This window comes from Ursus americanus, chromosome 32, assembly GCF_024610735.1.
Source record: "Ursus americanus isolate L20-20 chromosome 32, mUrsAme1.1.p, whole genome shotgun sequence".
Taxonomy (NCBI): domain Eukaryota; kingdom Metazoa; phylum Chordata; class Mammalia; order Carnivora; family Ursidae; genus Ursus; species Ursus americanus.
Window position 1 is genome coordinate 8706293 of NC_142158.1, and position 24481 is coordinate 8730773.

General features: G+C 38.4%; 1 protein-coding gene across 17 annotated transcripts in view; it reads left to right on the forward strand.

Moving 5' to 3' along the window:
• The first annotated feature begins 3804 nt into the window (after positions 1–3804).
• The window catches only part of PRP4K (pre-mRNA processing factor kinase PRP4K), a 37603-nt gene continuing 16926 nt past the window's right edge, over positions 3805–24481 (forward strand). For all 17 annotated transcript variants that reach the window (XR_015722507.1, XR_015722509.1, XR_015722510.1 and 14 more), the window contains exons 1-6: positions 3805–3994; positions 11587–12786; positions 15524–15700; positions 19399–19554; positions 20942–21023; positions 22398–22608. Coding sequence is in view for 1 of the 17 variants with exons in the window: in XM_045811516.2 (XP_045667472.1) it covers positions 3858–3994; positions 11587–12786; positions 15524–15700; positions 19399–19554; positions 20942–21023; positions 22398–22608 (1963 nt within the window). In the remaining 16 variants the exon portion in view is untranslated. The remainder of the gene's footprint in view (positions 3995–11586; positions 12787–15523; positions 15701–19398; positions 19555–20941; positions 21024–22397; positions 22609–24481) is intronic.

Here is a 24481-nt window from a genome sequence, read left to right on the forward strand (position 1 = left end):
CATTAATGTTGGTTCAGTTTGGACAACAGAACTCTGGGTGGTTTGGTTTTGTTTTCTTTTGCTTTTTGTACTTTCCAGATTTTTATGAATGGATCAGAACTGTTTTTAAAACAACAAAAAACTAAATTTCATGGAACAAAAGTAAAAGTTTTAGTTTAGTGATAAAAGAAAATTCAGTCTCCAGTGTATTCCCAGCTACGGATTCGAAGTCTAGATCTAAACTAGATAAAACCTTGAGTATTATGGAAAAGGCGATCTATATTCTTTTAACTGACATCTGAGAACTCTCCATGGACCAGTAGTTTTCTTCAAAGAATTTTATGATACTCTTTGTTTGTAGCCTCCGTTAAGATAAGCCAATTACGAGCATATCGGGATTGATGACTGTGTAGTTTAGGTGGTCCAAACGTAATAATCTCTTTCCATAGGAGGAATATAATTCAAAAGCACTTTCGAACTACCCCTGGAGTGTGTATCTTGCACGAAAATAATAATACTTAAAAGGAAGCAAAGATGGGGAAAAAGAAAGAGAAAGAAAAAAACTGCGTGCTTGTTCCGAAAACCTTGATTCCGGGCCAAAATACCTTTTTGGTATTGTTTGGTAGTGGGGCTCCAAGCGTTGTGGGTTTTACGCTCCCTGCCTGCAAACCAGAGTCAACGTCCGCTTTTTTTGAATTTGGCTTTCGCGGGAGTCAGCAAAGCGTGCCAGGTCCCCGGAGCCCCAGGCCGCGGCTTTCGGATCTATTGACTAGTCCGGCCGACCCCGCGGCTCCGGAAAACCGCCTCGGATCGAAAGGTGGCAAGAGCCGCGAGGCTGACAAGGGAAAAAGAGCGCAGACTCAGCGCCCGAAGGAGGAAACGCAGAGGCTGGGCGGCTCCTCCAGGCGCGACGAAAAGGCGCTGTTAGAGAAAATCGGCTCTCAGCCTAGAGCCGCAGCTACAGGGCGGGAACTGCCGGGGACCGCGGGCCGGTGCCCCCCTCAAGCACTCCCACCCCTTTCACCAGGCGCGCACACACACACGCACGCACGCACGTACGCACGTACGCACGCACGTACGCACGCACGCGCGCGCTTCCTGGGGCGCGCGAAGAGAGCGCCTAAGGTCGGGAAGCGCGTGCTCAGTGAGGCCCCGCCTCTTCGGGGACTTCCGGCCGGTGGATTCAGCCGCTACGCTGTCACTCCCGCGCGGACCGGGTATAGCTGTGTATGCACCTTTTCGGTGTGCCGGTTTGTGAACTGTGGGAGGAAAAGCGGAAGAGTGAAAACTTGGACTTAAGTTTGTCTCTCAATCAATGTTTGCTGACTTTAATTAAAGTAGTAAGTGATGGTTGCCTTAATTTTAACTCCGCCTTCCCTAAACCCCATTCTTCCAAAACTGCAACACAGTTTTGGGTGAATCCTTGACAAATCCCTCCTAGTGCGGTCCAAACTGGTAGTAACCGTGCAAGGGAAAGCGAGTTGGTGAGAAAATCTTAAAGTTTGCCAGCATCATTTTCTGAAGTGTTTTGTTTTCGTTTTTACTATGTTCTTTTTTAAAAATTTGAAGGATTTGCCCAAGTCTAAATATGAGCCAGTCAAACATGAAGAGCTTAGCGTCTGTTCTCCCCACCTATTCTTACCCACACTCGTACAGCATGGTGGGCATTGTCAAATCACTGTTATACATTTGAAACTAATAAAACATTGCATGTCAATTACACTTCAATTAAGAAATTTTTTAGAATCCTACAGCAGAGGTGACAAGGGAGATAATACTGTGGTTGAGGAAGTTGAGATTTGCCTATGAGCTCTCAGCAATAAGCTACTCAGCAATAAGGAAGAGACTATACAGCCTTTGGATCCAAAGAAAATAGAGTATAATCTGGATGCTCTTCCAGTGCCCTTTCCATTACCTTTAACTCAAAACACATTTGAATATCAAAGACTTGTGTGGGTGGGTGGCTCAACAAGTAGATGCTAAACAAATGGCATTTCTGTGGGAAGTAGCAGGGTAAGGACAGAGCACAGACGGGAGTTAGATTTCATTTCATATCCTGGCTTGGCACTTAGGAACTGAGTCATCCTAAGTTACCTTACCTCCTGGTGCCAGTGTGCTAGGCTTCTTTTGCCTTAATGTATATTCTACTTTATATCCAAGATGAGATGTTACAGGTTTGCACTTATTTCCAAGAATAAATCTGTAATAGGTTTGCACATACATACACTATGTTTATTTTAATTTTAAAATTTATTTTTAAATTTTTTTTAATTTTAATAACATTTGAGCCAATCTGGATACAATAACACATGGCCTTGCCTTCATGGGGGGTGAGGCAGAGAATATAATAAACCATAAATATAAGACTGAATTCACACTACTTTTGAAAAGATATATAGGGATGAGAATCTAGAGGCAGAAAACAGAACTCTGAAATCCCAACCTACACACTATTAGTACATAAATAGATATATGGTTGAAGATATAAACCATCTTTAACATATTTCTGAAAACTTTTTCCTATGAAAAAAGTCTTCCAAGTTATTATACCTGAATCTCATTGTTAAGGAGAAAGAGAAAAATCCTTCGCAAAGAAAATTAAAAACCATAGAAAGAAATGCTATAGTGGAGTTCGGGGAGGAGAGGGAATCCACAAAAATAAGTAATTATCCAAGGATTAGTGTTCCATATAATAGAGTCCACGAAAGTAAAACGTTTAACATTTTTTTTTAAGATTTTATTTATTTATTTATTTGACAGAGAGAGACAGCCAGCGAGAGAGGGAACACAAGCAGGGGGAGTAGGGGAGGAAGAAGCAGGCTCCTAGCAGAGGAGCCTGATGTGGGGCTGGATCCCATAACGCCAGGATCACGCCCTGAGCTGAAGGCAGACGCCTAACTGCTGTGCCACCCAGGCGCCACAAAACGTTTAACATTTTAAACACGTTTAGGATTAAGCCAACGAAGGACTCATTGTGTAAGAATATTTGTATATTTTCCCCTCTGAAAACCAAGATATGTAACAAGCCCAGATATTCTGAGGTCAAATTTCTATGGTGAAACCAAACTCAGTTGATTACAAGAATGAAAGCGATCGTCACCCTGATTTCAGGTTCCAAAGTATAAAGAAAGATATTTTTGAAAGAATACAAAGAAACCTACGTAGTGTTAAAAGCTCTCCAAGAGCCAGTAAATATTTTCTCATAAAATATTTCATTTAATCGATTACTATAGAATTCATTATAGAAAAACAAAATCACATAAAGTGATTTGGACCAAAAATATTACTGAACCAGCGAACCTAACGACTCCTGAATCAATACCCCTAAATTAAGCAAAAGCTGAAAGGAAATGCAAAAGTTTCAAATAAATGTATTAATAATAACTCCATATTAAAAGACATTTACGTTCTAGATACAGTCCTAACTTCCCAGTATTCTCAAAATGTCTTTCTACAAACTTTCCCTTAATGCTACTTCACATTGGGTTATCTAGCCAGTAATAAGGCATTTACTATGCCTCCCACACAGCCCAGCAGCAAATCATCTTGTTTGCCCTAGTTGGAGAATTAACTCAACTTGTGGGCCCCTCAGTGAAAACTAGTTCTCGGAACCGCACACAGAATACCGTTATCCGACTCCCTCTGTCCCTTCCCTAGCAAGTTTTCAGAACCAAATGTTCGGTGCCAACACTGACTGGCGGGTAAGCCTAAATCACTCACCCCTAAACCCTCAGCAGATGCCGCCTATACCTCCTCACGCCCAACCCCCGTCCCGGAAGTTGCGTCATGGCGCTCGCGCGCCCTGTCCCCGGATGCACTTCTATATCCGGATTCTTAGACCGGACTCAGAGCTCCACGGTTCCCTACGCGGTTAGCACATGCGCGACGGCTCTGCTCCCTCTTCCTCCACTTCCACTAGCTTCTGCCGTCCGGGAAGCCGCCGCCACCGCCGCGGAGGAGTCAGGAAGTTCAAGATGGCCGCCGCGGAGACTCTGTCGCTGCGGGAACAGCCAGAGTAAGTAGTCTCTGAGCGGTGCGGAAGGCCGGCGCCCAGGAGACTGCCGAGTGGGAAACCGCGGAGACCTGCACGGGCGGGCGGGAAAGTTCAGGCCTAACGGCGGGAGCCAAACTTTGCCTTTCCCCGCGCGATACGTTGCTGGGCGGGAGGCGTAGGGGGAGTGCGGCCTTCGAGCTTCGCTCTCCCGGAGGCCGTGGCTGTTGGGTCGAAGGCGGCCGCGGCCTGCCGCGCGTCGTTGCCCTGGGAGGCGTACGCGCGAGCGGCCTCTACAGGTCCCGTGCGCGAGGTGGCTGCCGCGACTGTGCGGTCGCGCCTTCGTATTCCTCCCTCTGGGACCGAGCGGAGCTCCCTAGCTGCAGCTCTCAGTGGCATCGGTGTTGGGCACCCAAGGAGCAGTGGTGGGAGGGGGGCAAGCCATAAGACTTTGTAAGTCGTAAGACTTCTTGCCGTCCTGCTGCCGGTGTCAGTTTTAGGACCTGAAAGCAGGGAGGAGAAGGGATGCTAGAGCCACCCTCATTGACGATCCCAGAGCTATATAACAGTTTGTCGCTAGCGGGGTACTTCATCTCCCCACCCCTGTGCTCTTACTCCAGCATCATTCGATATATTTCCCCCCTCTGCCTTTTGGCAGCTTATTTGCCAACTTGCAAACTTGAGGCAAAGTAAGATCAAGTTCTTGGTTTTGAGACCTGACGTTTTTGGCCTGAGTTTGTAGGGCTTCTTTGGAAGTACAAGGGGAAGTAGTAGTAGCTACTTCCAAACCCAAGCACTTTATGTCTATAATTAAGCTAACGTAAGAATCGATGCGGCCAAGTGAAAACATAACTTGTATATGCTGCAAATTCTAATTGTTGTATAAAAGCAGTATTTTGTTCTTCTGTTCTTGTTGGGAAAACTCAAACAAGAATCCAAAATAGAGTGGATTTTAAAACAATTCATAGAGCGATCGTTTTGTGCATCAGCATTATCTGATTTTTTTAAAAATCCATTTTAGTTAAGAGGTAGATACAGTCTCCCAGCAACTAACGACTGAGAGGAGAGATTTTTACTACTAGGGGCCCCAGCACTTCATTGCTGTGCATTCAGTTCTGGGCTTCTCAATCATTTGCTCTATTCAGAGAATTATATTAAGTTTTTCATTAAGGGCTTTTGAAGGCTGCTCTTTTATCTTCACAATTTGACTTAGAAGAGAGCAGATGGATTCTAAAGTTTTAGCTAGACTTCATCTCTTTTTGTTTCTCATCAAGTTCACAGTGTGGCATGTTCCAGTATTTATGCCAGTACAGTACAAATATTATGCAGCTGTTTTTTTCTAGCAATCTCTTCAACGTTCTGTAGTATCGTGTCCATTTATTTGATTTCAGGGACCGTTCAGATTAATTTTGAGGAGTGCTTGGGTCATATTTTATATGTATATTCAAATACTAGACTTAATAATTAGCATTTATTTATGCTTCTGCAATATGAATGCCCCTGAAAGAAATAGCCCTTAATTCCACCTCGCCTCCCCACAGAACTCTTGGTATAAATGGAGTATTTAAGTTCCCTGAAGGGTTTTTAGTGGATTTTGCACTTGTCCATCTCTTTAGCTCAGCCTCTTTGAGGCTTTTAAACATTAAAATTTTTATCTGCATTCACTTATTTGCACTTACCAAGTACCAGGTACTGTTCAAAGCACCGAACAAATATTTTATCCTTATAACGACCCTATGAAGGTAGATCCTGTTATTTCCTATATTTTACAAATGATCAAATTGAAGCACAGAGAAGTTAACTTGCTCAAGGTCACACTAAGTGACAGGCCCAGGATTTAAACCCAGGTAGTCTAATTCCAGAGCCCTGCTCCTAACTATTGTACTGTCTAGTCGCCCACTATACAATGTGGCTCCTTTTAAAAATAGCCTTTAAGGTTTGAAATCCTTTTTATTGACTTCCAGTGTCCCAGAAAGGTCCATTTTTTTGATGTGACGGTTCTAATTCTTTGAAGCTTAATTTTCCACACCCGATCTAGAAAAGGATGGGTGGAGGAGTTCATTTTAAGACTAGTTGGTCTTTTGAATCCATTCTTATTTTTACATCTCCATTAATTCTGTATTAAGGTAGTTGAAGTTGTCAGAGAAACGGCTTAATTACTTTCTTTGTAAAGAAGTAATGGCATTCACTTTGCTCACCATTCTCTGTTTCCAGAGCATACATTGAATTCCTCCCAAATAAGATGTCATTAAGAGTAATCTTTTTTAAAAATTTGAAGAGGAAGTTAAAATAACACTAGTGGTTTGTAATTAGTCTTTATTTTAAAGTTGTTTCATTGTGCCAGATGCCCAGAGACCCTTATTTGAAGGATGTAACTACACATTGCATTTAACAAAATAAATGGTAAAAGCACTCTTAACACTTCCATATAGTCTGCACTTCAAATCAGCTTCGTTTCCAAATATTGTGATTTGAAGGATATTACTCAATTCTCAGTAAGTACTGTTTTATGACAAACTTGTTGTAGACCACGTTGGTTTAAACGTAGACCTGCTAAATGTGTACATTGCAAAAGTGTTAAATTGCAAAACGTAAATGTTAAAATGTAAATTTACATATATGGAACTTAAATACCTGTATTTATTGTAAATGTGAACTATGCAAAAAGACTGTCAGGTTTCTTATCAGGGTACCTTTCCCTAAAGTTTTAGAAGAAAGTTGTTGAAGATGAACCTTAATTAGCTGCTTTAACACAATCTTGTTATGTGTAATATGCCACCCAATCATTGAGTTCACGTTTTCCTGATTTACCTAGTCAGACTTCAATTGGTATTTTCTATGGAATTTGCATTGAGAGAGCAACTTGGGAGGGTGAATGTCTACTAACCGCAGTGTAGGAGAACTCTAGAATTATTAAGGTTAGACTAATAGGCCCTAAGTGCTTATAGCATCTTTATCAGTAATGTCATTTCTTCAGATAACATTCATTAAGTTACATTAGAAACTAGGGTCACTCCTGGAAATAACTCTTAAGTGACTCTGGACATAATGATGTAGCTTCTGATTCTTAGAAGCTTTAAGAGGTAGATTTTCTTCTGAAGGAAATTACTTCCTCTGTGGGTAAATTCTTAAGAATTTTGATTTGCAACTCCTTGAAGACTTGTAAATTGTAGAAAGCACTAGAAAAGGGTTCAAAAAGTAGATTTTTCTTGGGAAGGGAGGTAATTAAATTTAAATCATTTCGGGGTATTGCATTCACTAGATAGGCGTGTGAACTGTGCGAGGCACTGGAGATATAACGGAGCAAAAACAAAATGTTTCCTGTCAAGAGATGAGTGTAGTATAGCCAGTATAAGCCCAGCTATAGTCTAGTGAATATAATTTTTATGTGTTATTCTATACAAATCATTTCATTGACACAACAAATTACTTTTTGAGTACCTGCTTAGTATAGGTTAGAAAGTTTACTAGGCCTTAGAGATAGAACAGTGAACTAAATAAATAAAAATTTTGCTCTCATAGGGCATATGTTACAATACGGAGAGACAAACAAGAATTAAGTCATGGCACCAATTTTTTTCTCTTTAGAGAAAAAAAAAAGAGAAAGGGGTATGTGGGTGGTAAGGTGAGGGTTGTGATTAAAATGAATTGGTGAGGAAAACTTGACTGAGAAAGTAATTTAAGCAAAGACCTGATTAGGGAAAGGAACCAGCAATGTATATGTCTGGGGAAAGTATTCCAGGTGGAGAAACAGCAAGTACAAGTACCAAGGCACTGAGGTACGGGTTTATCTATTGTTTAAGGGGAGCGGTGGCTGAAGTACAGTGAGTGTGGGCGGAAGGTAGTAGGATCAATGTGTTGGGGATGTTGGGCAGATAGTATGGGGCATTGTAAACAATTTTTATTTTTACTCTGAATGTGATAGGAAGCAATAATCAAGTTTCACACGGAGTAGTGATATGATCTGACATATTCAAAGCATCTTCAGTCAAATGGAACAGCCCTTGACTGACTTGGAATGTAATACTAGCCTTCTCACTAGCTTGATGTGTGTTTGACCGAAGGCAGGACCCTTAGCTTCCTTGAAACTTAGTCTCCTTTATCCTGGAGACTTACACAGTATTTCGTCAATACTTTGTGTGGTAGCCTTTTATATATGAACTTATCGCTACAACAAGCCTATCAGAACTGTTATTTCCCCAGTTCGTCGTTGAGGAAACTGAGGCATGGAGGAGCGACTTGCCTAAGGTTACACTAGGTGTGTCATGTTGGAAACACCATTTGAACAAGGTAGTTTGACTTAATCCATGCTCTTTGACCATGTTACTGAAAATAACATTCTTAGTATCAGCCCTGACAGCTCCACAGTCTCATGGTGAGTAAATCTATTTATCCAGTCTCTGAGGAAGAATGATCTCTTACTTTTGAGGGACTTGGTTTGTGCTAGGCACTATTACGAGCCTTACTAACATCTGTTAACAAACATGCAATCCTCACAGCTTGCTTTGAGGTAGGACTATTTTCTCCATTTTGTAGATGAGGTGCCTGCAGACCAGAGATCTTAAAATTTGCCTGAAGCTACACAACTTGTAAGTATTGGAATCAGGATTTGAACCCAGATAGTCTGGCTCTGGAGACTGGTTCACATTAGAGGATCTTTAGATAGTTTGAGTTTTAGCTTATTGACTAGAATTTTGTACTTGGGGCACTGAGATTTTATATACCTGAAAATCATTGTCATCCTTTAAACAGGTTCTCCATACTTGTCTCCGTATCTTGATTTAGCCTAATTCAGTTTTTCTCACACGTTTCCCCGTGAGTCAAGTTTCAGGAAAAAAAGACATATACCACCACTTTCTAGGTTGTGTGATGGGAGATTTCAGGGGAAGGGATGTGGTTACTTATATGAGAATATAGCCTATATAAGGAACAAAATTGAAATGTCTTTGTATTGGGGCACCTGTGTGGCTCAGTCGGTTAAGTGTCTGACTCTTGGTTTCAGCTCAGGTCCTGATCTCAGGGTCCTGGGACGAGCCTGTGTAGGGCTCCGTGCTCATCGGGGAGTCTGTTTAAGGATTCCCTCTCCACCTCCTGCTGTCCCTCCCGCTGCTCATGCGCGCATGCTCACGCTCCCTCCATGTCTCTCTCAAAAACTTTTAAAAAAAAGAAATGTCTTTGTGTCTTCTACTTAAATCTGTGATTTCCCCTCCCCTCCCCCCATAATGGAACCATGTTGGTTTGTTTTTTGTTTTTTTCACATTAAGATATTACACTTTCTTTTTCTAAGTCTTTGAGAAAATTTGATGACCCAGAGAACCCTGCTGTATTTATTCTGTCATCTCTGTTCCCCGTTAGAGAGAAGTCAGTCCAAACCAAAACCTCTCAACCAGAAGATATAGCTTTCTCTGCAGCTTTCTTCAGTACTTTCTTCTTTCTCACAGTCCACAGTACCAGAATGGAGATTGGCAGTCTGACAAAAATTTAAAGTTCTTGCCATGTAGTAGTTGTATGTTTTTCATGTTCTCCACACCACCTCATTGTTACTAACTAACAACTTCAAGCATACCTCTGGTATGTCCCCTCCCTCCTCCAACCCTTCTAAGTTTACTGAAGACTGAGACCTGGCCGGAGGACCAGACTCTTCTCTGACTCCTGCTGTAATGGCAGTGTCCTTACAGACCACTGTCTAGCAACCCAACCCTGCAGTTCCTGGGCCTCTGACCACAGTGAGCTTCTGTCTCAACCACTCACTCCCAGAACCTCCTGCAATATCTTTTCATCTCCTGAAATTGGTCCATTTGAGATCTTAACCATTAGACCAGTTTCTTCACAAGTTTGATGCTCTGGCAACACTGATTTGCTTATAGTTTGCTGTTTATAATTGTACCTTTTGTCACCTTTTTTTTTTTCCCCCTATCTAAAGTAGTGTTTTCCCTTCTGGTCAATTTCTTATTCATTCTCTAGGAAATTTTTAGCCTTTATTTTATAATCCAGTACCTTGTCAAACATTCCTTCTCCCCTTTCAACCTCTCTGCTTAACAAATATTTTGGGTTTTTCTGTGATCTTGACCATTTTCGGAATGATTTTAGGTGGTCCTTCAGTGTTCCCATAATGCCCTTATTTGTGTCTTTGTCATTGCATTCTTCCAGTGTTTCATATGACTTTCTTTTCCTTTGGACCAAAATTTCCTTGAGGGTGGCAGATACTGGTCTTGTACATCTTTGTTTTCCTGCTACCTTTCTTAATGCCTGCATTAGGTGTAGTGATTTAAAAAAATATTAAATTGAATTCCGGAGCACCTGGGTGGCTCAGTCAGTTAAGGGTCTCACTCTTGATTTTTGCTGAGGTCATGATCTCAGGGTCATGAGATTGAGCTCCACGTCTGGCTCCACGCTGGGTATGGAACCTACTTAAGATTCTCTCTCTCCCTTTCCCCTCTCTCCCCTCTCTCCCCTTCCTTCTGTTAAAAAAAAAAAAAATTGAATTCCTTAGTTCTTTGGCACAAATAATAAATTTACTAAAAGTACAGGAGCACATAACTTGAAGGACTTGGACAAAATAATCCATATCTTCCTCCAAAAACAATGTGATGGTCTGAATCCAGATGATTTAAACTCTGGTGTTAGTCTCATATTCTGGGATGTGATGTTTTAGTATAGAATGATTTTAAAGGAGAAGGTTAAAGTTACTGTAGTCTGTGTTTAATCTGTGATTAATGAACAGCAAGGATTTAGCAAAATAATTTAGAATCATAAATTCTTTCAGCATAGTCTAAACATTTAAGCACAAAAGCTACCATTTGGTGTAATTAATTTTATTAATATTTTTTTTGAATGGCAGCAACCAATATGAGCATATTCTGGGAAACTAATCTTTCATTTGAAATTTAAAGAGATTAAATAACCCAGTGAACAAATATTGGTTGAAGCATAGGCTTTTGCTGATATTGGACTATTCTTGACCTGCAGGAGACCCTTTGATGTGATTCAGTCTAATACTGCATGGTTATTCAGTGGCCACTACAGGCTGAGCATCCTTACTCCTGGTCAGCTCACTTTGAAGTTTTAACCCTTGAGGGTGTGTTACACTCAACATCAGCCACCAGTGCACATTAATAGAGTGCTTATTTTGGCGATAGCTGAATATTGGTTGTAAAGATTTTAAAAAGAAAAAGTATACTTCTTAATTTAAAGTGGAGAAAGAGATTAGTCTCCCAATATATGGCAGTATGTTTTATGGAAAAAGAAAATGGGGGTGGCTTTGGTGTTAAGGCTATGTGGGAAATTATGGTTTAAAAACAAGTTGCTGAGTGACTTTAAATCAATATTAACATTTTACTGATTAGTTTTGGATTTTTTTAAATTAAGTGTGATTATTTTAACCTCCCTCATAATGTATGTATTCTGTGTATTGGAGTTCAACCATTAGAAACAAAATAAAGTTAAATCACTAAGTTTTTGCCAGATATCTTTGCAATAAAATGTCTGAGGCTATTCTGAAAATATTTCAGTGACTAACTTCATGTATTACATTGAGATGTATTTTATCATTATTTTATTGTGACTAAATGCTTGATAAGTGATATAATTTTGAAATGTGTTTGATACATTAATAGGATGGAAGATGCTGATAATTCCGAAAAGAGTGTAAATGAAGAAAATGGAGAAGTATCAGAAGACCAGTCTCAAAATAAGCACAGTCGTCACAAAAAAAAGAAGCATAAACACAGAAGTAAACATAAGAAACATAAACATTCCTCAGAAGAAGACAAGGATAAAAAACATAAACATAAGCATAAACATAAGAAACACAAAAGAAAAGAAGTTGTTGATGCTTCTGACAAAGAAGGTATGTCTCCAGCAAAAAGAACTAAACTCGATGATTTAGCTTTGCTGGAAGACTTGGAGAAACAGAGAGCCTTGATTAAAGCTGAACTTGATAATGAGTTAATGGAAGGAAAGGTCCAATCTGGGATGGGGCTCATATTGCAAGGTTATGAGTCTGGCTCTGAAGAAGAGGGGGAGATTCATGAAAAAGCAAGAAATGGAAATAGGTCTAGTACCAGATCCTCAAGTACAAAGGGGAAACTTGAACTAATGGATAATAAAAATAGTACGAAAAAGCGAAGTAAAAGCAGATCCAAAGAACGGACTAGACATAGGAGTGATAAAAAGAAAAGTAAGGGAGGTGTTGAAATAGTTAAAGAGAAGCCAACTAGGAGCAAGTCAAAGGAGAGGAAAAAGTCCAAAAGTCCATCCAAGAGAAGTAAGTCTCAAGATCAAGCAAGGAAATCAAAATCTCCTACCCTTAGAAGGCGATCTCAAGAGAAAATTGGGAAGGCCAGATCTCCTACTGACGACAAGGTTAAAATTGAAGATAAAAGTAGGTCAAAAGATAGAAAAAAATCCCCAATTATAAATGAAAGTAGAAGTCGTGATCGAGGCAAAAAATCCAGATCCCCAATTGACTTAAGAGGTAAATCCAAAGACAGAAGATCACGGTCCAAAGAGAGAAAATCAAAACGGTCTGACATGGATAAAGAAAAGAAGCCAATTAAATCTCCTTCTAAAGATGCTTCTTCTGGGAAGGAAAATCGGTCACCCAGTAGAAGACCTGGTCGAAGTCCTAAAAGAAGAAGTTTGTCTCCAAAACAACGGGATAAGTCAAGGAGAAGTAGATCTCCACTTGTAAATGATAGAAGGTCTAAACAAAGCAAATCACCTTCCCGAACTCTGTCTCCTGGTAGAAGAGCCAAGAGCCGATCCTTGGAAAGAAAACGAAGAGAACCAGAAAGGAGACGACTTTCTTCTCCAAGGTAACTTGTTTTCAAAATGTTAATGCTTTTTACCAATCCACCAGATTTTTAAAAGGAGAAACTAGAACTTGTGGACAATAAAAAATGAGATAGTGTAATCAGTCTTAATGGTTTTAAGTAGTTTTATGGGTTTAGTTTTTTTTTTAAGTTTTTATTTATTTGTCAGAGATTGAGCACGCAAGCAGGGGGAGCAGCAGGCAGAGGGAGAAGCAAGCAGAGGGAGAAGCACGCTCCCATCTGAACAAGGAGCCCAATGTGGGGCTTGAACCCAGGACCCTGGGATCATGACCTGAGCCAAAGGCAGATGCTTAACCAGTTTTATGGTTTTAAGTAGATCCTGTCCACTAACTATATTAATACTTGTACTTTTTTCAATGAGGAACTTGACTAAAAGATTTACAAATATTGAACTTGGTGACAATCAAGTTGTTTTTTTTTTCAAGTTCTTAGTTTAGTATCAAATTTGCAGAATCACTCCTTTAAATCAAGTAATTTGGCTGATAAATCTATGTATACCCATTTATGGGAAGTGAGGGGAATTTCTAGAGCAAGGATTACTTCATTGAACAGTATAGGCTGAAATTTTTAACTTCAAAAAAGGAGGTATCAATTTAAGGATTGTGATGTGTCCATTCTTTTGAATTGGCATGATTTTGAATTCTAACAATGTACATTGGATCTATGAAATTTTTTTTGCCCGAAAAATAAAGTTAAATTGAAAGTAGACATTTTTTTGTTACTAATTCATATACCTATAATCTCATTATTTTAAAAAATAGTATGTCTTAAGTTTAGGAAGAATAGTATAAGAAATGTTTTTTTTTTTTTACCAATAAAAATGAAAATAATTCATATTTGTATAATACTTTTAGCCCATCGGTTTTTTCCTCAAATTCTCGTGATTATCTCACCTCATAAAGTGGAGTGACTCTCCTTCAATTTATAAATGAGAAAATAGATTGAGAGATTATTCAATTTACCTAGTATCCTAGAACTAATAGGTAATTAAGGCATATGAAGGATTTTAGCAGAGTGGGTGGGGATTGTTTAGTCTAAACTACTTCAGAAATTGATTTTTTAGTATCTTTATATTGAGTAATTGGATTTGAAGTTATCAGCCAAGTTTAGCTTAAAAGAAGGTTGGCTTATACTATGTATATAAATTCCTAGCTACGTGTCGTGTGTGAGTATAAATACAAACTGACCTTGAAGTTTAAATCATTTTCTGAAAAACTTCAAGAATGCTATTTTCACCAAGTGCTGTATCTTAGATACTCTTAATTCTTCCAAGTGGCATTGTAATTAAATGGCCCCCCTCTTCCTTTAGCTTTCTAAATTGAGACAGTTGTTAGTGTTGCTGATTATGTCCTCTAAAATGTCCCTAAATGATCTTTGTATCTTTGAATTTGTCTTCCATTTGAAAAGGAAATTCTGAGCAGTTTATTAAGGACTAGAGTTGAATATTTGAAACATAATTTTTTAATTACAGAAAAGATACTAATTAAAGAGATTCAGATAAGGCAGAAGCCTGTAAAGTCTCCCTTTTCATCTCTCCACTATCAGTCATAAGAATGTCCTTCTAGTTCTTTTTTTATGTACATAAAATTATATGAATGTTCTTTCTTACAGAAATGGAGTCCTACATGTTAAAATGTGATTTGCTTTCTTCATAAGACATTTCTGTGACAGTAAAGATCTCTTTTAGCTCTTTATATAGCAGTACCATATTTCGCAGTATAGATAGACAAAGTTGAACTTTGAACAACACAGGGGTTATGGGTACCAAGTCCCCCACACAGTCAAAAATGAGCATACAACTTTTGACTCTCCCAAAACTTAATTACCTATAGCCTGTTGCTAACTGGAATCCTTACCAATAACTTAACACATATTTCATATGCTCTAATATCACATATACTGTATTGTTATAATAAAGTAAGTTAGAGGTAAGAAAATCCTAAGGAAGACTAAATACATTCACAGTACTGTACTGTAAAAACAATTTGCATGTAAGTGGACCTGTGCCGTTCAAACCCATGTTCAAGGGTCACCTCTAATCATTCCCTTACTGAAACATGAAAATTTTGGTTGGTTCCAGTTTTTCAGGATTGTATGCAAAGATGTCCACTGGTTATGTGTGAAGTTTTTTGTAGGATAGAGTCACAGAAGTAAAATTACAAAGTGTAAGGTAATGTATGTTTACATTTGATAAAGTGTTGTCAAAAGTCTTTCCAGGAAAGTTATACCAGTATGACCAGTATGTATTTCCTTGACTAGATGAACTGTCCCTTTCTCTAAACCCTTACTTACATTTCCTTTGTTCTAAGGTCAACAGTTACTGTAAGATGCTGTTATATGTAATATATTAAAAATAAGATTCTGTATTACAAAAGTGCCAAAACTTAGAATGAAAAGTCTTCAAACTGAGGAGATGCAATACTGTTACTTAGAAAAGTTTTATTTGAGTTGTTTATCTGGAATTAGAATTAGTGGCTTAACAGCGTGAATAACCTTTGTAATTTTTCAAATTGTGAGACCAGAGGTGGTCTGTCTGTGAGCGTGCCATAACCCCAAAACGTCATTGTGATTTTCTGAATTCGTGTTTTGTTGCAAAACATGTTAATCTGTGTGTACTGTCTTCAGGTTAGTGTGCCCTTTCTTAAGACGTTTTTTATATGCAAAACAAATTCATTAATTTAATGTATTTTTCTGTTAACCTGTATTTGGTCCCCTTAAGAACACGACCTCGAGATGATATCCTCAGTAGACGTGAAAGATCAAAAGATGCCAGCCCGATCAATAGGTGGTCTCCAACCCGAAGAAGAGCAAGTAGATCTCCCATTAGAAGACGGTCTCGTTCCCCACTCAGACGTAGTAGGTCACCCAGGAGAAGAAGCAGGTCTCCTCGGAGGAGGTAGAGATAATGTTACATATGTTGACCTTTTTAAAAAATTCATTAAACTCTGTGTGCTTCTGAAGTTTCGTATTAGCTCATTTGGTGGGTTTTCTTAAAGACCATTTTTCTCTGTGAAGAATCGTAGCTGTGATCCCATATAGTTTCTTTTGTACCAGCATGTGATATAGTTCACACACACTGATTTTTCTTTATCTTTTTTTCAAATTTAAATCAGTGGTTCAGTAAAAACTCAGTCTTTGGAAAGGGAGATGCTTTTTTTTCCTACTTCTTAAGAAAGATAAATACTACATGTGCTATGCCTGCTGATTTGTTCTGTTTTAAACAGAATAGATCATAAGGTAATAAAAGTAGCCCAGTTTTCAGTCATTATGTAATTGCAGTTCTCTATTTTTCTATTAACTTGTATTTTGTCCCCTTAGAACATGACCTCAAGATGATATTCTTAGTTGTTGTGAAAGACTCCCTGGGCAAACACTTGTTTAATTCACAGTAGTAGAAACCATTTTATGTGAAGCATATTTAGTGAGTTGGTTAATCAAAATGTTGGTTTGTAAAGCAGGAATCATTTTAAAATATATGCATTAAGTATTTTTTTAAAGGTGTATCTATTTTAGAGAGAGCATGCAAGTAGTGGGGAGGGCGGAGGGAAAGAATCTCAAGCAGATTCCCTGCTGAGCTCAGAGCCAGCCTCAAGCTCCATGAGATCATGACCTGAGCTGAAACCAAGAAACCAACTAACCGACTGAGCCACTCAGGCAGCCCTATGTGTTAAACTTTTTAACTCAAACATAAGTGGACTTCCGTTTGCCAATTTTTTAACATGTTTAATTGAACTAATACATGAATGTAGTTTAAAAAGACAGTGCACCAAAGGCTTATGTTCCAACCAGTGAATGCACCTGTACATTATCTGTGAGTATTTTTGTATACTAGATTTCTTGAAGTAGAAGTGCTTTGTCTGAGGTTGTGTATGCTGAAATTGTTTAAGTTATTGCCATATTATCTATTGATTTCTTACTTTGGACAATTATGTTTCTCTTTCTTTCTTTCTTTCTTTCTTTTTTTTTTTTTTAAGTAGACTCCACGCTCATAGTGGAGCAGTGTGGGGTTTAAACTGAAAACCCTGAGATCAGCACCTGAGCTGATATCAAGAGTTGGACGCTTAACAAACTGAGCTACCCAGGCACCCCAAAAATTACTTTTTTTACTTCCACCCATCACACTTTCTCTTCTAATAGTGTTACATTTCTGTATAATGTTACGGTCATTATGCTCTTCTCCATATTGCTCATTGCTGACCAAGTAGTCAGGGGAAGGGAGCAAGGAAAGATCTTCCTCCTAATGCCTCTAGCCTCTGGCTCCAAACTGACTAATAGGCCTGCTTATACAGTTACTGGAGAATTTGTTTTCCCTTTTCTGTGCTCTGGAGATTCTCTCGTTTCGGTCTTACTTTGTGCTTCCCTTTCCTGTATTCAGCATCTTCAGGTTTTACTTCCTGGCTTTGTTAATGCATCTCCAATAGCTTCCTATGAAAAGGACATTTTTGGGGACCTTTGTTTCTTAAAAGCCTTTTTTTTTAATCCCCATTGCTAATTTGATTTGTCAAGGAGTAGAATTGCAAGTTGAAATAATTTTTTCTTAAGAATTTTGTAATTGTTATTCCATGGATTTCTAGTTTCCAAATTGCTATTGAGAAATCCTGTTCTGATCCCTGGGCATTTCTTAGAGGACTTGCTTTTTCTCTCACCCTCTCTTTTTATAAAAAAATGTCCTGCGTTCTGGAATTCCACTATAACATGCCATGGTGCATGCCTCTTTTCTTTTCATTGATTTTGCTGGGCACTAAATAGGCCCTTTAAAGCAGGAATATTATGGCTGCCTATTATGGGAAATTTTCTCTCTTTTGTTTTGGTTTTGGTTTGCTTTCTTGCCCATTGTTCTTCCCCACCATTGGACCCTTCTGTATTGTTCACTAATTGCCCCCACAACACAGGCATCTTTTGTGTTTGTCGTTTTGTTCTACTTTCAGTCTAGGAGATTTTACCGTTCTCCCTTCTTACCTTTCTGTTGATTTTTTTCCCCCTCTGCTCTTGTATATTTATTTTTATTTCTAAAACTTGCTGGCTGTTTAATTTTTTATGCCATTTTATTCATGTTTTATAGAAATAGCATCTCTTAAGTCAGAGATGATAATGAGTTTATTTTATGGAGTTTTTGTTCTTGATAGTTTTCTTACCTATGCTTTGTTTCTTCCCAGATTCCTTTTGTTGTTTCTTTACCTTTTTCATTTGAGAACTTTACTCATAAACAGCTGGATCCTTCTTGTTGCCTATTCTCATTTCAAACTTAGCCACTGTGAAAGCTGAATGGAAGCTTTCTTCCCTTCTGAGAATGTAGAATTTGTGGATTAGTGGGTATCATTTCAGTGTAACTAAATCTCTTTAGCGTATCAATGACTGTAGCCCTATTCTTTTGGGCTAGTGATTTTCTAGAATCCTCTTATCTGCTGGAGAATATTGACATGGCTGCCAGGAGAGTTGTGGTTCTTCATAATGTAGACTTCCCCTTAATCCTTTAATGTTCAGTACTATGCCTCCCTGCTACCTTGGGTCAGTTTTTATAACACCCAACACCTCTCCATAAAATAAATTTTAAGTATTATGCCAGAATGTGAAGGGGGATCGTTGGCATTTTCTACTGAGTCAGGAAGGGGACTTTACAGAGTCAGGCTGTTCCTAAGACTTTCAACCAGTTCTTTTTAGCTTTTACCTCACACCACATCCAACAGAACATGGGGTCTCCAAGTCTTGAGGCTTTCTTGGGTTCTGTGGCATGCATTTACTTGTTTCTTACTTACCTTGTCTGTTCCTGTTGGACTAAAATTTAGATTTGATTTGTTACTATTCTGTCCAATTTGCACATCAAGATTTTGTTGACATTTCTGTATAATTCTTTGCATTCTCTTTGCCTGAGGATTTTCTTTTCAATTGTTCATTTCATGTTATTTTAGTAAGGTTTCTTGAGAAATGTGACATAAGCATGGTAGTTAGATGTGACATTAACTGGGAGTTTGCCAATTCTTTGTAGCCTTTTCTGTTTGGAGTTCCACAGCATCTTTCTAACATAAACTTCACCTTTAATGCTTGAGCTATAATAGCAGTTTTTGTTACACGTGAGGCAAGACCTTTATGCACTTATAACAATGTCTGAGGGCCATATTAATTAGACTGGGAATTTTTGTCACATTGTCTTTCCTATACCTTATTAGCAGTGATCTGTTTTTAAACTTGGTTTTATTGAAACATATTTACATAAAGTAAATTCACCCTTTTTGGTGTAAAGTTAAATGAGTTTTGACAAACAGATAATCACATAATCACCATAATCAAGAACATTTCCATTCCCCCAAAGTTCTTTTGTGCCCCTTTGCAGTCCAGTAAGAACAATAGCTGTGTTTTAGTTATCGTCAATTAAGCTGGTTGCTCCAATCTTTCTGATGTTACTTTACTTCAAATTTTTAATTAACCCCTTTTTAAATGATTTCATTTTTAGAACAGTTTTAGATTCCCAGCAAAATGAGCTTTTGAAAAGTACAGAGAGTTCCTGTGTACTCCTGCCCCCAAAACACCCACAGCTTCTCTACCTTTAGTTGACCTTTAAAATGTGTGTATCTATAATTTTTCCTCCCCAAATAGGGACAGAGGTCGGAGGAGCCGGTCACGCTTGAGAAGGCGGTCTCGATCACGGGGTGGTCGTAGACGTAGGAGTAGGAGCAAAGTAAAGGAAGATAAATTTAAAGGAAGTCTTTCTGAAGGAATGAAAGTTGAACAAGAATCTTCATCTGATGATAAGTAAGAATGAAATTTCCCATAATTTCCTTTTTCCAATTTAGACAAGTACTGTTTGACCTGGAAATCTTTTAATTTCCACCTGGACATTGTAAGTGAATCTATTAATTAGGTCCTGAATTTAAAAGTTAATTTTTTGTGCATATATTATAGGTTATGTGGCAGAGGTCATCGTTTTCTGAATTTAGAGGTTTCAGTTTTGGCTGGAGTGAATATCCTGAGCCTTCCCTTTTTCATTTTTGTTAGAGACAACAGGTCTGTTAGATAGCTGCACTAATCTTGATTACCAGTTTTGTGTGGTTGAGTGTGGGGGTTTAGTAATTTTTAAACTTTTCAGTTCATATAAAATGGTACATATTTTGCAGTTGAGGCTAACTGGTGTTAGGTATGTCTGTTATAGTGTGAAAAATACGGAAACATTTCAGTGTCCAGTGGACAAAATTTTTTTAATGTGAATCTAGTTGTCTGGATGGAATGTCTCAAAAAATAAGATAATTTAGAGCTGTGGTCCTCAGCCGGGGTAATTTGCCTTTCTGAGGACATTTTGGCAATATCTAAAGATATTTTTGGTTGTCATCTTGTGGCTAGAGACCAGAGATACTGTTCACCATCTGCTAATGCACAAGACAACGCCCTCTTCCATAATGAAGAATTGTCAAAATGTCAGTAGTGCCTAGGTCAAGAAAGCCCAATCAGAGCTAGGTGATATGCAAGTAAGTGAGGGTGTTAAACGTAGATCCTGATACCTTGAGAATGCAGTTTGCTTTCTGGTCTGCACTGAAAATTCAGCAGATCATAAAAGAGGCTGTGTGGGGAGGAATTGTAAAGATTTGGAGTTCTTTGGGAGGAAATTGGGACCAGTCAGGGGCAGTGTCTGGAGGTGGAGCCACATTCCCCGTCAGATTGTATGCGAATATTTACATGTGCATTTTTGATAGGGAAAGGATCCATAGCTTTCCAAGAACCTATAGCTTTCCGTGACCCGGAGAAGGTACTAGTTTTCTTATATGTCTCACTCTTGTTCTGTAGGGATTAAAACTGAGGCTGGCTAGGTGACATGATTTTAGTAATACCAAAGTCATGGTAGAGCCAGGGGTCACTTTTTTGAACTTAAGAATCTTTCTTTTGTTCCCTAGTTTGGTGCCATGAAACAAGTGAGGAGAAAAATGGGACACACAGGGTTAAATTACTTGCCAGGATTCCAAACCAGGCAACTGAGAGTTCAGAAACAGGATAAAGAGAGTAAGATGGCTTAAGACTTTTGCTGGAACTGGCAGATGACCGACGTTTTCTAGCTTTTATTTTTAAACTGTGTAATAGTTATGGCTTGTGACTCTCTAAGTATATGTGAAATTATTAATGTTTATATATGTGTAATTTTTTTTTTAAGCCTTGAAGACTTTGATGTAGAGGAAGAAGATGAAGAAGCCCTAATAGAACAGAGAAGAATACAGAGACAGGCAATTGTTCAGGTATGTGATATTAGTAAGGGTTTATGCAATCCTTTTTAAATATTTACTCTTAGTGAAAGGGTTTTTACTTTAATAAAGAATCGATGGGTAGTAGCATTTGAGTAAGTCTTAAAGAAGCATATATGTGAAATTATCTTTATGAGATTTGAAAAGATAATAGTTTCTTAAGTTGAAATGGTTGCCCTTTTTTTGTTTTATATAGGATTCAGATATAAACCTTTTATAAGATAAAATTTGAAGGTGTTTTTTTTTTTTTAAGAAAAGCCTCATAAATGAGTATAGAATAAATTAGAGGAATTTCATTCAAAAAAAATTATGCAATTATACCTGTTTCTATATAGGGGGAAAAACCATTTTAATGTCTAAAAAATAGCAGATTTTCTTGTGTAAATGTGATTGCTTAAATGCAACATCTCAAAAATAATTTAAAGTAGTTTAGAGGTAGGTGACTAAGAAAATGGGGTGGGGAGAGGGTGTTGTACATAGGTCTTTGTATAGTCGTTTAATGATAAGATTACCTGCCTTGGAAGATTGTCCGGTATGCCTTGGCCATCCTGAGATAAAGCCATGGCCATTAGACCTTTGTGGATGGCAGTCCCTGTAAAGTGTAACGTTTTCTCCTAATAATGGGAAGGTGAGTGATGGAGTTGAGAACACATTCTGGAAGAAGCGAAAAATTACTTAGATGCTGTTAAGAAAGACAGCAGGCAAAAGGAAAGAGCAGTTGTGCTAGCTTACCTGCACGTACAGAGCAAATCATAAATCAGGCACTGGTAGGTCAGAGCAAAGGAAAGAAGTTGAATCACCAGAGGATGTAGGGCAAAACTGGAATTCCAGGGAAACTTTTCTGGGGCACTGATGAAATTGTTGTTATTAAACTGATATCCCTAGAGACTTGGTTGAATCTTTTTTTGTTCTTGCCCAGGTCCACAATCCCTTATCTCCAGCCCTTGGGGCCAGATGTGCTTCAGAACTCAGAACTATTTGAATTTAGAAAGGTAATATGGTGCATCTATGTATATTATATAGCCCCCATCAGTGGGGTCTAGAACAGTACCCCACTATCAAACACATTAGTATTTCTGCAGTGAGACATATTATGTTCACACTGGGGGAGATAAAAATAAGACTACAAATAGTATCACATCTGTTCGGGTGAGGTTTTGTCACCTAATGAATGTGCACCAAACATAGAACACCTTTTTTCAGAGTTTTGTGGATTTTAGAAATATATGTAAGGGATTGTGGATCTGATTCAATCAAGACATCAATACCTTTTTAAAATTTTTAACATTGACAGTCTTTTCAGTGCAATACCTGTTAGCAGATATGCATCCGATTTTATGAAAATAATACGTTGTATCGTTGTTACAGAAATATAAATATCTTGCTGAAGATAGCAATATGTCTGTGCCATCTGAACCAAGCAGCCCCCAGAGCAGTACTTGTACACGGTCACCTTCTCCAGATGACATTCTGGAAAGGGTAGCTGCTGATGTGAAAGAGTATGAACGGGAAAATGTTGATACATTTGAGGCTTCAGTAAAAGCCAAGCATAATCTAATGACCGTTGAACAGAATAATGGTAAGTTAAATTTTTGTTTTGACACGCTTTCTCTGAATTCTTAGCTCTGTAAATAATGAAAGAGATTGTTATGGGATGGGTAAAAGTGAAAGGGATAGAAATGTTGCCCCTGCTAAATCTTAGGGTAATACAATATTAAATGTGTCCCAGTGAATGTCCTTTATAAATGTTTTTGATTAGTTCACATAACCTAAACAGTATTATACTGAATCTCATTTATTTATTACCTTCTGTTTGGGGCACCTGGCTGGTTCAGTTGATAGAGCATATGACTCTTGATCTTGGGTTTGTTAGTTCAAGCCCAGTGTTGGGCATAGAGCTTATTTAAAAAAAATAAAAAAAAATATTGTCATTACCTTCTGTTTTGCCTGCTAGAGTAATTTAAAGCAAATCCCAGCCATGATTCCATTTCATCTGTAAATACTTGTGTATCTCTTCTAGATAAGGACTTTTTAAAAGAAACATTACTTGGGTGCCTGAGTGGCTCAGTTAAGTGGCCAGCCCATGATTTAGGTTCAGGTCATGATCTAAGGGTCCTGGGATTGAGCCCAGTTTGGGCTCCACGCTCAGCAGGGAGTCTGCTTGAAGTTTCTCTCTTTTCCTCTCCCCCTCCCCCTGCTTGTGCTTTCTAAGTAAACAAATACAATCTTTAAAAAATAAAAATTAAAAAACATATCTTTTTTTTTTTTTTTTAAAGATTTTATTTATTTATTTGACAGAGATAGAGACAGCCAGCGAGAGAGGGAACACAAGCAGGGGGAGTGGGAGAGGAAGAAGCAGGCTCATAGCGGAGGAGCCTGATGTGGGACTCGATCCCATAACGACGGGATCACGCCCTGAGCCGAAGGCAGACGCTTAACCGCTGTGCCACCCAGGCGCCCCTTAAAAAACATATCTAAAGAATTGATCATTTTAAATATCTTTCTAATTATAGTTGATTGTTTTGAATCAAAATCCAAATAAGATGCACGTATGTCTTAATCTCCCAGAATCTTTAATAGTTATTCTCATCCTTCTCTCTCCCCCTTTCCATTTTCTTGTGAAGATACTGAGGCCATGTGTCCTATAAACTTTTCTTTCCATTCTGATTTTGCCACATCATTCTTGTTTCATTTATTTCCTCTATCCTCCATGTTTCTTGAAAACTAATATAAGTGTTAGAGACCTGAGTAGATTTAAGGTAATTTTTTTTGGCAAGAACACTGCCTAAGTGGTGGGTGTTCTTGTATCACATCAGGTGGCATGTGGTGTGTGCTTGTCCTATTTTTATTGATACTGAGATTGTGTGTTGAGATAAGATGATCACATCTGTCCACCATGAAGTTGTCCTTCAGCTGTTCATCTGGCAGTTTCATCAGCCATTGGTGATCATTAGTTAGATCCACTATTTCATGGGGAGTAGGGACAGGCGGTGGGCACAGTCCAAAGTGGTGATTCTTAAATTTCCATAATTCTTTTTGTATTAGGTATAATTCCATAAGAGAAGAGGTTTCCATTCTTTGGTTATCCAAGAAATACAGTTTGTACAGGAAAGTCAGGATAAATGCTTGGCTATTTTCTTTTACTGACTAATACTTAGCATAGAATAGAATTGGCACATTAACAACCTCTGGAGATGACCAGTGAGGTTCGGGTTGTTTTTGTCAGGCTTTTATTATTTGGTATCATTATGTACTTAAATTCTCTCTGCAGCTAGATGGGGAAAGAGGAAGCATTTTTGAGTTGGTTTTCAGTGTCTTTTTGATCCAAACCCTACAGGATTTATTGGTATTAATATATTTATTAACATGTTTCTTTCTAGGAGAGGTTGGCAACTGTCTTTTTAAGGTCAGGTAGTCAATATTTTAGGCTTTTGTAATTTATGCATTTTTTT